Source organism: Ctenocephalides felis, unplaced genomic scaffold (genome assembly GCF_003426905.1).
Source record: "Ctenocephalides felis isolate EL2017-DRISC unplaced genomic scaffold, ASM342690v1 CF-g0.4_SCAFFOLD_01886, whole genome shotgun sequence".
Classification (NCBI taxonomy): domain Eukaryota; kingdom Metazoa; phylum Arthropoda; class Insecta; order Siphonaptera; family Pulicidae; genus Ctenocephalides; species Ctenocephalides felis.
In genome coordinates, this window is record NW_020538040.1 from 2,037,853 (window position 1) to 2,054,080 (window position 16,228).

A 16,228-nucleotide genomic window follows, 5' to 3' on the forward strand; every position below is an offset into this window, starting at 1 on the left:
TGATATATTAATAATAATATTATATTTTAATTACACTAATTTTTTTACACTTTGATAATTAATTCCAACGCATCATAGTGTTTTGTTTATTTTAATTTGTTTATGTCAATTTTTTTTTTAATAGAATGATAATTAAATTTTAATCTAAATCAATGCAGTATCTTTATCTAAATATACAATTTTTTATATAAATATTTGATTTTTTACATTTGCATTTAATTGAAAAATAGTGAATGTCAATTATATATATCCAAAATATGCACTAAATTTATAAATGTCAAAATATTTCCTTCTTGGTCCAAAATTAATATAATATGATAATATTTAATAATGATATAAGAAAGAAACTCTACTGACGACCAAATTAAATAATAAACTTCAAGATAAAAAGGGACTCTACTGACAAGCAAACAAAACATTTTATATTTTTATTTTTTTTAATTTGCTCGTCGGTATAGTCCCATTTTACTTTTTTTGCATTTGGTCGTCAGTAGAGTCATTTTTGCATTTTGTTCGTTAGTTTTTTTCTCACTTTCTCCTAAAATTGTTTGTCAGTAGAGTCCATTTTTCTTATTTTCTAAATTTGCTCGTCAGTAGAATCCTTTTTGTATCTTGTTTTGATTTTGATAGTCAGTTTTTTTCTCAATTTTTTCTACAATTGTTTGTCAGTAGAATCCCTTTTCTCATTTTTTCTGAATTTGCTCGTCAGTAGAGTCCTTTATTCTAGATTGATATTTAAAAATGTAAAAAGGACTCTACTGACCAGCAAATTTAAAAAAACACATAAAAGGGACTCTACTGACAAACAATTTTAGAAAAAAAATAATGAAAGGGACTCTACTGACAAGCAAAGTTAAAAAAACACATAAAAGGGACTCTACTGACAAACAATTTTAGAAAAAAATTAACGAAAAGGACTCTACTGACAAGCAAAGTTAAAAAACACATAAAAGGGACTCTACTGACAAACAATTTTAGAAAAAAATTAACGAAAAGGACTCTACTGACAAGCAAAGTTAAAAAACAAATAAAAGGGACTCTACTGACAAACAATTTTAGAAAAAAATTAATGAAAAGGACTCTACTGACAAGCAAACCCATAAAAGTAAAAAGGGACTCTACTGACAAGCAAAGTTAAAAAAACACATAAAAGGGACTCTACTGACAAACAATTTTAGAAAAAAATTAACGAAAGGGACTCTACTGACAAGCAAAGTTAAAAAAACACATAAAAGGGACTCTACTGACAAACAATTTTAGAAAAAAATTAACGAAAGGGACTCTACTGACAAGCAAAGTTAAAAAAACACATAAAAGGAACTCTACTGACAAACAATTTTAGAAAAAAATTAACGAAAAGGACTCTACTGACAAGCAAACCCATAAAAGTAAAAAGGGACTCTACTGACAAACAATTTTAGAAAAAAAATAATGAAAGGGACTCTACTGACAAGCAAAGTTAAAAAAACACATAAAAGGGACTCTACTGACAAACAATTTTAGAAAAAAAAAATTAAAGGGACTCTACTGACAAGCAAAGTTAAAAAAAAACACATAAAAGGGACTCTACTGACAAACAATTTTAGAAAAAAATTAACGAAAAGGACTCTACTGACAAGCAAACCCATAAAAGTAAAAAGGGACTCTACTGACAAACAATTTTAGAAAAAAAATAATGAAAGGGACTCTACTGACAAGCAAAGTTAAAAAAACACATAAAAGGGACTCTACTGACAAACAATTTTAGAAAAAAAAAATTAAAGGGACTCTACTGACAAGCAAAGTTAAAAAAACACATAAAAGGGACTCTACTGACAAACAATTTTAGAAAAAATGTAAAAGGGACTCTACTGACAAACATGTATTAATAGATGGCAAACACGGCAGCTTTGATTTTACTTCAAATTTAATTCTTTCAGCATATCATAGATGTCGCCACCGTCTGTAGTAAGTAAATATACCCTTAGGTTGAATTCTGGGATAAGATTTATATATTCATATAATATAGAAAATATAAACCTGATTAATTTGTCTAAAAACAAAATATATGCGTATGAAATATATTTTCAACAAAATCACAAATATGTTATAATGTTTTGTATCTATAATTTACTTGGCAATATTGCCTATAACATAACTTGGAATAATTAATGTATATTTGCTTCTTATTGAAGTTGTTAAAAATTAGTTTTTTGTGAAATGTCAAAATTTTGTTTATGATTAATTTTAAATTCAATAAGTCGCTTTTTTATTGTGATCTTTGATCTATAATGTTTTGATGAAGTTTTGGTTTCCGAAATAATTCGGTAAGCTAATCAATTAAATCCAAATTATAAATCTATTTATCTAATTATTTTCATAAATATTGACAAATGACATTTCACTTTTTTCGTGTCAACATTTATTTAAATTTATAAACATTGATTTTTAATTAGATTTTAAACTATAATGAGTGATTTTGTATGTAGCATTTCATCAAATTTGGATTTAAATGTTGGATATTTCTATATATGTACATGTTTTTGATTTTTATTTTTTGAATAACAAATTTTTTTTTTCAAAAATTAAATATCGAAATTTCCTTAAATTTTGACATTTGTCATTTTAGTGTTTTGTTTTTTTTTTGGTCATTTTCTGTCGCAATTTTTAGAAATTTATAAAAATTATATATTTATATTTTAAATTTACTTTTCAAAATTTCCTATAACCTAAGTTGGATATATATGCACACAATGAGCCAATAAAATTTAAAATCGGTTCAGTAGTTTGGGCGTCCATCGCGAACCAACATCGTGACACGAGATTTATATATATATAGAAGATATATATGTCACCTAAAATACCTCTGTTATTTTTTATCCATCCGAATATATTTAGCAAGATTTTGATGTCCCAACTGCGTCTTCCAATAGTCAACAACCAGATGACCATCATTGTTAACTGTTGCTACAATTCGAGAGGGACACGCTTTTCCAATCTTTCTACTATTGAAAATCTTTGTCAATCTGCCTGTGCCTTCTCGAGAACCATATGATCTGTTACAGTTATAATAGAGAATTGTACCCCCATCGTTCATTTTGTGTCCATTGCTCTGTTTTGCTCCATTTCGTCTTTCCATGTGTGAAAATCTGGAGACCAGTATGATATTATAAAAAACTGTATTGACAACATCCATAAATAATTATGTACGAACCATTAATTGAAGTAAAAAAGATTGGGAATCATGAGTAATGGGAGCAGAAGCTGCATATGAATGCATAAAACTCATTTTTAGGTTAGGTTTTTAATAATTGCTTCACTAAAATTCAAACTATTAAATATTAATATAATATCTATATGATAAATATATACCAACTGCTTCATCAAATGATGAGAAAGAAGATTTCATACCTTCAAACTGTATTTATGAGTAATAAATAGCCTAAATATGTCTTTTTAAATAAATGTATAACGAAAAAGCATATTATGTGTTTATAATATGTCAATCAAACAAACATGGCGTCCACATGAAGTTGGTTACAATAAAATAATACTATCTTTGGCGCGAATATTCAAAATTACTTACAAGAATACAGAATTTATTAGGACTTATTTATAAAAAAGAACTCTACTGACGATCAAACTTAATTTAGATTTTGAAAAAATAGCTAAAATGTTATATTTAAAAAGGGACTCTACTGACAAACAAAATTAATTTAGATTTAGAGTCATTTTAAAAAAAGGACTCTCCTGAGGAGCAAATTAAATGATTAAATTAACAACTCAACTGACGAGCAAATAAATCTAGATTTTGATTTCAAAATTTGTAAAATGTTATTTTGGAAAGTATAATTAAAAAGGAACTCTGCTGACTAATTTTAAAATATAAAAAGGACTCTACTGGCAAGCAAATCAAATATCTGGAACTATAATCAGAAAAGGACCCTACTGACGAGGAAATCAGAATTTATTAGAACTTATTTATAAAAAAGAACTCTACTGACGAGCAAACTTAATTTAGATTTTGAAAAAATAGCTAAAATGTTATATCTAAAAAGGGACTCTACTGACAAGCAAATTAAATATAGATTGACTTGACTGACGATCAAACAAGAATTATTTATTTAAATAAAATTGGTAAAATATTAGATTAAAAAAGGGACTCGACTGACGAGCAAATTAATTCTAGATTTTGAGAATAAAATTGATAAAGTTATATTAAAGAGTATTATTAAAAAAGAGACTCTACTGACAAACAAATTCAATATAAATGAACTTTAAAATGAAAAAAAGGACTCTACTGATAAGCAAATTGAATATAGATCGACTTTGAAATATTAAAAAATTAAATCTGAAGAGATTTTGACATTAAAAAAGGACTCTACTGACGAGAAAACTGAATAAATTAATTATAATTTATTCTATAATAATTATTAACATCTACTTTAGTAAAAAAAGGACTTTACTGACAAACTAAATGTCGATCTGGATAATTAAAAGGGACTCTACTGACAAGCAAAATAAATATAAATTGACTTTGAAATAAAAAAAGAGACTCTACTGACGAGCAAATTAAATCTGAAGTGATTTTGAAATGAGAAGGACTCTACTATCGATTAAACTAGTTAATATTATTAATAAATTAATTATAATTTATTCTATAATAATTATTATTACCTATTTTAGTGAAAAAAATAACTCTACTTTTAAGAATAAAATACTAAAATTTCAGCCCTTAAGTACATATAGTACAGCCGATAGAAATGTTTAAAAACGAGAATATTTTATTTGCAAGTGAATCCATTGGCGGACAAAATTTTAGAAAAAAGTCAAAAAATTTAGTAAATTCTTCCAAAACACAAAAAATTAACTATATACCCTTATAGTATATACTTTGAGCAAAAACATATTAAAATTTCAGCCCTTAACTATATATAGTACAGGCGGTATAAATTGTTAAAGACAAAAATATTTTATTTGCAAGTGATTTCATATGGTGACAAAATTTTGGAAAAATGTCAAAAAATTTAATAATTTCTTCCAAAACACAAAAAATTAACTATGTACCCTTATAGTATATACTTTTAGCAAAAACATATTAAAATTTCAGCCCTTAACTATATATAGTACAGCTGGTATAAATTTTTAAACTGGGATATCAATAACAGAGCAAACAAAATATACATCTTTAAAATGAAAAAAATGTAATCTGAAATGCGATAAAGGACTCTACTGGCAAGTAAACTAAATATCGATCTGGATAATTAAAAGGGACTCTACTGACAAGCAAATTAATTCTAAATTTTGACAATAAAATTGATAAAATATTATAAAGTTATATTAAAGAGTATTATTAAAAAAAGAGACTCTACTGATGAGCAAATTCAATATAAATGGACTTTAAAATTAAAAAAAAGACTCTACTGACAAGCAAATTAAATACAAATTTTGGCAATAAAATTGATAAAATATTATAAAGTTATATTAAAGAGTATTATTAAAAAAGAGACTCTACTGACAAGCAAATTAAATCTGAAGAGATTTTGAAATGAAAAAAAAAGGACTCTACTGACGAGCAAACTGAATAAATTAATTATAATTTTTTCTATAATAATAATTATTATCTACTTTAGTAAAAAAAGGACTCTACTGACAATTAAACTAAACATCGATCTGGATAATTCAAAGGGACTCTACTGACAAGCAAATTAAAAATCTAGATTTTGAGAATAAATTTTTTTATAAAAAGTATTATAAAAGGGACTCTACTGACGAGCAATTGAATTTCTCAAAGAAAGGATTCTACTGATGAGCAAATTGATATTTAGAGAGAAAATTAGAAAAGGACTCTACTGACAAACAAATTAAAATTTATTAAATATTATTTATAAAAGAGAACTCTACTGACGAGCATATTAAATCTAGATTTTATTTACAAAATTTGTGAAATATTATATTGAAAAGGGACTCTACTGACGAGCAATCAGGATCTAGATTTTAAGAATAAAATTGATAAAATGTTATATTGAAAAGTGTTATTAAAAACGAGACTCTACTGACAAGCAAATTGAAACCTGTTAGAAATTATTTATAAAAAGGGACTCTACTGACAAGCAAAATAAATTTAAATAAAATGAAATAAATTTAAACAAAAAATGAAAAAAGGACTTTACTGATAAGCAAATTAAATTTAAATAAAATAAAAAATAAAGAAGGACTCTACTGAAAAGCAAATTAAATTTTGATGCAGTTTAAAATGAAAAAAGGACTCTACTGATAAGCAAATTAAATTTAAATATAATAAAAAATAAAAATAGGACTCTACTGACAAGCAAAATAAATTTAAATAAAACAAAAAATAAAAAAAGGACTCTACTGATAAGCAAATTAAATTTAAATAAAATAAAAAATAAAAAAAGGACTTTACTGACAAGCAAATTAAATATAAATGGACTTTAAAATGAAAAAGAGACTCTACTGACGAGCAAATTAAATATAAATGGACTTTAAAATTGAAAAAAGGACTCTACTAACAAGCAAATTAAATTTAAATAAAATAAAAAATAAAAATAGGACTCTACTGACGAGCAAATTAAATTTTGGTAGCCTTTAAAATAAAAAAAGGACTCTACTGACGAGCAAATTAAATTTAAATAAAACAAAAAATTAAAAAAGGACTCTACTGATAAGCAAATTAAATTTAAATAAAATAAAAAATAAAAAAGGACTCTACTGACGAGCAAATTAAATTTTGGTAGCCTTTAAAATGAAAAAAAGGACTATACTGACGAGCAAATTAAATATAAATGGGCTTTAAAATGAAAAAAGGACTCTACTGACGAGCAAATTAAATTTTGATGGACTTTAAAATTTAAAAAAGGACTCTACTGACAAGCAAATTAAATTTTGATGGGCTTTAAAATGAAAAAAGGACTCTACTGACAAGCAAATTAAATTTTGATGGGCTTTAAAATGAAAAAAGGACTCTACTGACGAGCAAAATAAATTTTGATGGACTTTAAAATTTAAAAAAGGACTCTACTGACGAGCAAATTAAATTTTGATGGGCTTTAAAATTTAAAAAAGGACTCTACTGACGAGCAAATTAAATTTTGATGCAGTTTAAAATTAAAAAAAAGACTCTACTGACGAGCAAATTAAATTTTGATGTAGTTTAAAATTAAAAAAAGGACTCTACTGACGAGCAAATCAAATTTAAATAAAATAAAAAATAAAAAAGGACTCTACTGACGAGCAAATTAAATTTTGATGTAGTTTAAAATTAAAAAACAACTCTACTGACGAGCAAATTAAATTTAAATAAAACAAAAAATTAAAAAAGGACTCTACTGACAAGCAAATTAAATATAAATAAAACAAAAAATGAAAAAAGGACTCTACTGACGAGCAAATTAAATTTTGATGGGCTTTAAAATAAAAAAAAGGACTCTACTAGCAAGCAAACTAGATATTGATGTAGAAAATTAGAAGAAACTCTACTAATCAAAATTTTGAGAATAAAATTTGTAAAATATATAAAAAAAACTCACAAAAGGGACTCTACTGACAAGCAAAAATAAGACAGCGTCAAGAATTATTATATTTAGACTCTAAATATTAAACTTACTGATAATTCTAAACACCGAAGACAACTACAAAGTGTTGGGTGTTTCGTATCATCATTCATTTTATAATCTTAACCTTACTTAGTAATGTATATCATTTTGATTGACAATAAAACTATGCAAATAAAAAAAAAACCTTACTTGGTGACTCCTTGTAGAAATGTATCTAATGTATCTATTCCTCTTGCCTCGGTTTTTACAAAACAAATTCCGTATACGCTGTTCCTTCTTCAATTATTTGATAATATCCACTGTTTAAATTATTTATACTTCCATTTATTAATTTACACTTGTTGCTGTCACTTGCAAATCAATCGCGCCAAAAAACTGAAAAATAAAATTTCCTCAACTCCATATGCAAAGTGTTGCCAGATGGTAAATGATGGCAATTTGACTGAAACTGAAAACTGTCAAGTGTAATTGTTATAAATATAGAAATAAAGGATAATTGTTTAACAAATGTTGATTTTTAATATAATTTTAAATGTTTAGTGTTATTAGTAAGTAATTTGTTAATTATATATTAAAATTTGGGATGAAAATGGAGACGAATGTGACCTGTCACCCTACCTGTCACAATGTTTACAATATGGAGCTGAAAACTGTCAAAATATCAATTTAATTTGTTTTTAAGTTAAAAATGAAGAATTTAATTGTTATACTTATGTAAACGAAGTATGATTGTTTTAGTAATTGTAGTGTAATTATAGATCTTCAGTGTGATCAGTTAAAAATACTAAAATTGAATAGATAAATATTAGTAAGTTAGGTTAGGTTAAAAGTTTGTATGTTCATTAACAATGTAATAGCAATTTTGTTACAATGGCATTCCTTGGAGTAATTTTAGCCCTAAATAGCAGAAGCAAAAGGTACACTCGTACGTCAACATAATACACCAAATAAATGTATTTCTCAAATTTATTTCTTACAATTTTAGATACAGAGAAAGGTACGCCCACAGAAGGTACCTCACAGACTCAAACGACGTGTGGCACATAAGCGATGAACTATTTATCAAACACTTTCGTTTATCGAAACAGTCGGTCAAGAGTCTAATACAACAATTACAACCACACGTAGAGTCCAGGGCAAGATGGGCTATCCCGTTTCACCTACAGGTATTGTAATTATAAATAAAATTATGTATTTGGGAATGTTAATTATAAATTTTGTGTTGCAGGTGCTTGCAGCATTAAATTTCTTCGGTCACGGTTGTTTTCAATCGGCTGTTGGAAGTTCCTATTTGAATAACATGAGTCAGTCTTCGGTCAGTCGTTGTATAAAAACAGTTACTGATTTGATTCTAAAACATGTTGCACCCAAGTATATTAGTTTTCCCATGACGACGATGCAGAAAATGGAAACTAAGAAGCAGTAAGTAATAAAACATAATTAATTAATTGATTTAACATTTAACAGTAGAGTCCGAAGTGTATTTAGATTTGATTTGCTTGTCAGTAGAGTCCCTTTGTGAGGTTTTTTTATATATTTTACAAATTTTATTCTCAAAAGTTTGCTCATCAGGAGAGTTTCTTCTAATTTTCCACATCAATATATATTTTGCTCGTCAGTAGAGTCTTTTTTTCATTTTAAAGTCCATCGAAATTTAATTTGCTCGCCAGTAGAGTCCTTTTTTCATTTTAAACTGCATCAAAATTTAATTTGCTCGTCAGTAGAGTCCTTTTTTCATGTTAAAGTCCTTTTTTGTGTGTCAATAGAGTCCCTTTTTTATGTTAAAGTTATCTTTATTCAATTTGCCTGTCAGTAGAGTCCCTTTGTCAATAATACTTTTTAATAATTTACCAGTTTTGTTTTTGAAAATCTAGATTGAATTTGTTTGTCAGTAGAGTTTCTTTTATTTTTTTATATCGATGGTTAATTTCCTTGTAAGTAGAGTTTTTTTTTATAAATGATTTTTAACAGGTTTCAATATGCTCGTCAGTAGAATCCTCTTTTATAAACAATGTCTAATAAATTTAAATTTACTTGCCAGTAGAGTCCTTTTTTAATTTTCTCTCTAAATATGAATTTGCTCGTCAGTAGAGTCCCTTTTATAATACTTTTTATTAAAAAAATATTCTCAAAATCTAGATATTTAATTTGTACGTCAGTAGAGTCTCTTTTAATTATACAGATCGATATTTAGTTTACTTGTCAGTAAAATCCTTTTTTTACTGACTTAAAAATAAAATCGTAAAATCCTTTTTCAATAATTTATTTAATTTGCTCATCAGTAGAGTCCTATTTTTTAATTTCAAAATTTCTTCAGATTTAATTTGCTCGTCAGTAGAGTCCTTTTCATATTTTAAAGTATATTTAGATTATATGTGCTTGTCAATAGAGTCCCTTCTCTAATTTCTCATCAAGATATTAAATTGGCTCGTCAGAAAAGTCCCTTTTCTAATTTATTTTAATATTCTATTTGCTCGTCAGTAGAGTCCTTTTTTCATGCTGTAATTTAGTTTGTTTGTCAGTAGGGTCTCATTTTCATTTTTCCAATTTCTATTTATTTGGTCGTCAGTAGAGTCCCATTTCTAATTTATTCTCTTAATATTTAATTTGCTCTTCAGTAGAGTCCTCATTTTTACTTTCTAGGCTTGTTTTGAAATTTTCGGGTTAAAAACTCAAAAAATTAGCCAGGCTAAGCACAGTCTAAGCGCCACTCTGGTACAAATGTTTAGCCAAGTGCGTTTAGACTGTTTATGTACCTGGAGCACTTTTCCAATTTTGTGAAAACGAAAACTATTGAAAATGTAAAAATGCCGCCAAGCTAAGCACAGTACAAGTGAAAATGTCGCACAGAATTATTTGCAAATGCGTTTAGACTGTGACTGTACGGGAGCACTTTTTCGGATATAACAAACAAGATAGGAAAAATAATGAAACAATCACAATATTTGTAATAATATATTTGAAAACGTTTAAAATTTCTCGAATATTTCATTACAGTACAGGAAGTTCCAGCAATTTGCCTTAAGGCACGATGCCGTACACCACTAGTTCTATTTTCTAACTCAAAATGCAATTTTTATAAATAATTTGCATAAAATTTGAAAATTGCTCCAGTACCGTAACAATCTAAACTTCCTTCCAAATAAATTTATACCAGGTTGTCACTTAGACTGTGCCTAGTTTGGATCATTTTTCGATTTTTTTAAACTAAAAAAAATGGCATTTCTATAATAATTTATATAAAATTTGAAAATTGCTCCAGTACAGTAACAGTCTAAACGCACCCGCAAATATATTTGTACCGGGTTGTCACTTAGACTGTGCTTAGACTGCCTTATTTTTCTTTTTTTTTCAATAATTTTCTCAAAATTGGAAAAGTGCACCCGTACAGTCACATTCTAAACGCACTCATTAAAGCATTTGTACCGCGTTGTCACTTAGACTGTGCCGAGTATGGGTCATTTCTCGAATTTTAACTCAAAATGTAATTTTTATAAATTATTTACATAAAACTTGAAAGTTGCTTCAGAACCGTAACAATCTAAACACCCTTCCAAATAAATTTGTACCAGGTTGTCACTTAGACTGTGCTTAGACTGCCTCATTTTTCATTTTTTTCAATAATTTTCTCAAAATTAGAAAAGTGCACCCGTACAGTCACATTCTAAACGCAGTCATGAAAACATTTGTACCGCGTTGTCACTTATACTGTGCCTAGTATCGGTCATTTTAAAACTCATATATACATTTCTATAATTTACATAAAATTTGAAAAGTGCTCCCGTGAAGTAACAATCTAAACGCACTCCTGAAAACATTTGTAATAAGTTGTCACTGAGACTGTGCTTAGCTTGATTAATTTGCGTAATTTTTACTTAAAAATGACATTTATTTATTTATTTATTCACAAGCAATCCGTAACCAATAATAATAAATAAACTATGGAAACATGTGAAATGCCGCCAAGCCAAGCGCAGTATAAGTGAAAATGTCGTACAGAATTATTTGCAAATGCGTTTAGACTGTGACTATACTGGAGCACTTTTTCAATTTTTTGCAAATTAGGCAACTATTTTTTTTTTAAATTGAATTCGAAATGAAATGACGATTGTTAATGCTCTGGAGATGAATTGATTTAATTATGAAAGTAAGAGTATTTGTAATAATCTATTTGAAAACATTTAATATTTCTCGAATATTTTGTTACGGTACGGGAAGTTCTAGCAATTTGCCTTAAGGCACGATGCCATACACTACTAGTTTAATTAATGTTTCTATTTAAAACAGGTTTTATAACAAGTACGGCATGTCTGGCATTATCGGGTGCCTAGATTGTACTCATATAAATATAACAGTCCCCCAGAAGGATCACCCCGAGAATCCGGCAGTTCTTTTCTTGAACAAGAAGGGTTCTTATTCGCTCAATGTCGAAGTGGTAAGTAACAGTAATAAATAATATTTGATATTAAAAAGTATTATTACTATTTTATTTATATTATAAACTAGCAAACCCGACGAACTCCGTTTCGCCACCAGATGGTTTCGTGAGAAAGATGAAGAAATTTTTTGTTTATTTTATATTTGAAAAGGAAAATTTTGATCAGGAAGGAAAACCCGACTTATTTTTATATATATAGAAGATAATGTATTTGCAATTATTTAAAACAATTATTGATTATTTTTATTACTCGAATTTTTAATTGCGGTGCGTGAAGTTCCAGCAATATACATTAGGGCACGATGCCATGCACCACTAATTTTCTTAGCTATAAACCTTGCGGAGCCCGAGACTTTTCCGGTGTCGAAAAATTGTCGAAATCGGTTCGTGCGTTCTAGAGTTATTTCGTCAGGAAGGAAAACCCGACTTATTTTTATATATATAGAAGATTATTATTGTTGTGTAACCGAAGAGAGGGAAGTCTACTATCGAGCAAACTTTTATTCTGAGTTTCTAGAATACAATTCATAACTAGCTGTAAGTGGAATTCTGTCTCAAAGCAATTAAGGCATTGTGCCTTAAGGCAAATTGCTGGAACTTCCCGTACCGCAATTCAAAATTCGAGTAATTAAAAATAATCAACAAAAGTTGATCAATGATTTGAAACTTTTAATAGAATTTCGAACCATATTAAATCATTCTATCTTAAATCATTTATTTTGAAATATTTTGGAAGATCTAAACTTTTTTTCAAATCAATCGTACTGCTTTAACTGCATGGAGACGAAATATCGAGGCGCGTAAGCGCCGCGTCGGCGTCTAACGGATAAACATTGGTACGGAACCCATAGGAATGTAAACAAAATGTATACTTATTGTTAAAATCTCTATAAAATATCTGATAATTTGATGTGCATATGTCTAATGATAATTTTTGACCGCCAAATGGCATTTTTTTTTACTTTTTTTGTTAGATCTTCGAAACCGCTAGGCCTGCCCTCATGAAAATTTGATCAATTCTTCATCTTGTCAATACAAGTAAAATGTTTTTTGAATTATTCAAATCGGACGCTCCGTTCTCTTAAAAACTGAGTTAACGTTTTCGGCACTTTTTGCCCTGTATCTTCGGAACGGCTAGACCTGCCTTCGCCAAAAACTAATCAGCACGTCTACTTATCAAAATAAATCGAATGTTTTTTGAATTATTCAAATCGGTTGATCCGTGTTCCCGAAATCGTCGACGAAAATTTGTATCCGCACATACATACACACACATACACACACACACACACACACACACATCCATTTTTTCTAAGGTATGCCAAAATGTTCAGAAACCTCTGAAACATAAAGATATATAAAAATTTTCATTTTCGATTTTTTTGCGATTGCTATAACTTTTTATTAAAAATCTTTTTTTAAAAAAAGGGATTCTACTGGCGAGCAAAACCGCAAATGAAGTATTAGTAGAATGTCATATTAGAGAAAAGAGACTCTACTGACGAGCAAAATTAATTTAGATTTAGGGTTATTTTATAAAATGGACTCTACTGATGAGCAAATTAAATGATTAAATTAACAACTCAACTGACGAGCAAATAAATCTAGATTTTGATTTCAAAATTTGTAAAATGTTATTTTGGAAAGTATAATTAAAAAGGGACTCTGCTGACTAATTCTAAATTATAAAAAGGACTCTACTGACAAGCAAATAAAATATCTGGAACAGTAATCAGACAAGGACCCTACTGACGAGCAAAGCAGAATTTATCAGAACTTATTTATAAAAAAGAACTCTACTGACGAGCAAACTTAATTTAGATTTTGAAAAAATAGCTAAAATGTTATATTTAAAAAGGGACTCTACTGACAAGCAAATCAAATAAAAATTGACTTGACCGACGATCAAACAAGAATTATTTATTTAGATAAAATTGGTACAATATTAGATTAAAAAGAGAACTCTACTGACGAGCATCCTAAATCTAGATTTTATTTACAAAATTTGTAAAATATTATATAGAAAAGGGACTCTACTGATGAGCAATCAGGATCTAGATTTTGAGAATAAAATTGATAAAATGTCACATTGATAAGTATTATTAAAAAGGGACTCTACTGACAAGCGAATTGAAATCTTTTAGAAATCATTTATAAAAAAGAACTCTACTTACAAGGAAATTAACCATCGATATAAAAAAATAAAAAAAACTCTACTGACAAACAAATTCAATCTAGATTTTCAAAAACAAAACTGGTAAATTATTGTATTAAAGAGTATTATTGACAAAGGGACTCTACTGACAAGCAAATTAAATTTTGATGGATTTTAAAATAAAAAAGGACTCTACTGACAAACAAATTAAATTTTGATGGATTTTAAAATAAAAAAGGGACTCTACTGACGAGCAAAATAAATTTTGATGGGTTTTAAAATGAAAAAAGGACTCTACTGACGAGCAAATTAAGTTTTGATGGGTTTTAAAATGAAAAAAGGACTCTACTGACAAGCAAATTAAATTTTGAACGGCTTTAAAATGAAAAAAGGACTCTTCTGCCGAGCAAATTAAATTTTGATGGACTTTAAAATGAAAAAACGGACTCTACTGACGACCAACCTTAATCAAAATTTTGAGAAAAAAATTATAAAATATATCAAAAACCTAAGAAAAAGGACTGTACTGACGAGCAAATCAAACCCAAATAGACTTTGGACTATACTGATGATGTCATTTAATTTATTATGTTCAATAAATACTTGATTTTTACAAATTTTTGTGACGGGTAAATTAATATTTCTATTTCCAGATATGTGATGCCGATGAAAGGGTGATATTTGCAAGCACCACATATGGTGGCTCTGCGAGTGATGCTGCCATTTGGCAAAAATCACCTATTCGAGCCCTACTACACAAAAATGCTGAAGACGAGACTTATATAATAGGTAATTGTAGTAAACATATTTAATACAACACATACAACAAAAACATTAACTTTTTTACAGGAGACTCCAGTTACCCATCAGAAAAGTATCTACTCACACCTTACAGGACACCGAAAAACCCCACCGAGGAGAACTACAACAAATGCCTTCAAAAAACAAGACAAGTGATGGACAGGACTTTGGGTGCTATTAAAAATCGTTTTCGGTGTCTGCATCCTCAAAAAATTTTGCATTACACACCAGATGTTGCAGGCAAAATCGTCTATGCAGTTTTTACTCTGCATAATATTTGCAGAGAGCATGACGATCCTATCGATTGTGTTCTTGAAGAAGATGATAATGCAGATGGTTAGATTGCAATAATTTGCTTGTAAATATGCAGTTGTAATAAATCAAGTCTTTTTTTTTAGATGCATTTGATGGTGTAGAAGATGTGTCGGTTAGGAATAATTATGCAAGAAGATATTTTCAGCAATAAACAAAGAACATTTTTACTATTTATAGGTTAGTTTTTGTAATAAATATAATTTTCTAGTAAAACTATATGTGTCGTTACTGAAATTTTGTAATATAATTGTTCATTGTAACTTATTTAAACTTAAATATATATATATTATATATATATATATATATATATATATATATATATATATATATATATATATATATATATATATATATATATATATATAACTTACTATCAAAATAAATAACCTGCAAACTGTTGACAGTCACATTTGTAGAAAACTTTACACATTTTATACAATTTATATACATTTACACATACTTTATTATTATTTCACACTAAGTAAATGATATTTAAATAAATATGTCATAGTTTTTTAATAATTTACACTGAAACAAATTTTCTGCAAGCAAATAACCTCTTAATTGACAGTTGATAGTTGACCGTTGACGCCATTTTGACACTTAACTAACAAAATTAAAATTTCAACTTTTAATACAATTCAAAACAATTTTTATTTATATTTAATATTATAATTTTATTCAAAAATCTCTTTTATTTCTATTATTATCATAAATTGTGTTTTAATTATAATAAAACAGTTGAGACATGACAGTTTTTAATTGACAGTTGCCGCCATGTTGACACATTTTAACAAAATTGAAATTTCAACACTTTTATTTGATTAAATACAATTTACATTAACAAAGCTTGTTATAATATTATTTAAATCGATCTTTTATCTCCATTATTAACATAAATTGTATTTTAATTATAATAAAACAGTTGAGACATGACAGTTTTTAATTGACAGTTGCCGCATT

The 16,228-nt window shown here is 27.7% G+C and overlaps 1 protein-coding gene across 1 annotated transcript; it reads left to right on the top strand.

Annotated features, from left to right (window-relative positions):
- The first annotated feature begins 8,353 nt into the window (after positions 1 to 8,353).
- On the top strand, positions 8,354 to 15,425 carry LOC113378320 (putative nuclease HARBI1). The gene is made up of 7 exons (XM_026618855.1): positions 8,354 to 8,473; positions 8,542 to 8,722; positions 8,785 to 8,978; positions 11,844 to 11,991; positions 14,803 to 14,938; positions 14,999 to 15,286; positions 15,349 to 15,425. The coding sequence occupies exons 1-7, from the start codon at positions 8,427 to 8,429 to the stop codon at positions 15,414 to 15,416; spliced, it is 1,062 nt and encodes a 353-aa protein (XP_026474640.1). The 5' UTR covers positions 8,354 to 8,426; the 3' UTR covers positions 15,417 to 15,425.
- The last annotated feature ends 803 nt before the right edge of the window (positions 15,426 to 16,228 follow it).

Bases quoted from the DNA above. Each gene is read 5' to 3' on its own strand.
- LOC113378320 (XM_026618855.1), top strand. From the start codon at position 8,427: ATGGCATTCCTTGGAGTAATTTTAGCCCTAAATAGCAGAAGCAAAAG. The intron at 8,723-8,784 runs GTATTGTAATTA...TTTGTGTTGCAG, and splicing joins CTATCCCGTTTCACCTACAG to GTGCTTGCAGCATTAAATTT. The intron at 15,287-15,348 runs GTTAGATTGCAA...CTTTTTTTTTAG, and splicing joins AGAAGATGATAATGCAGATG to ATGCATTTGATGGTGTAGAA.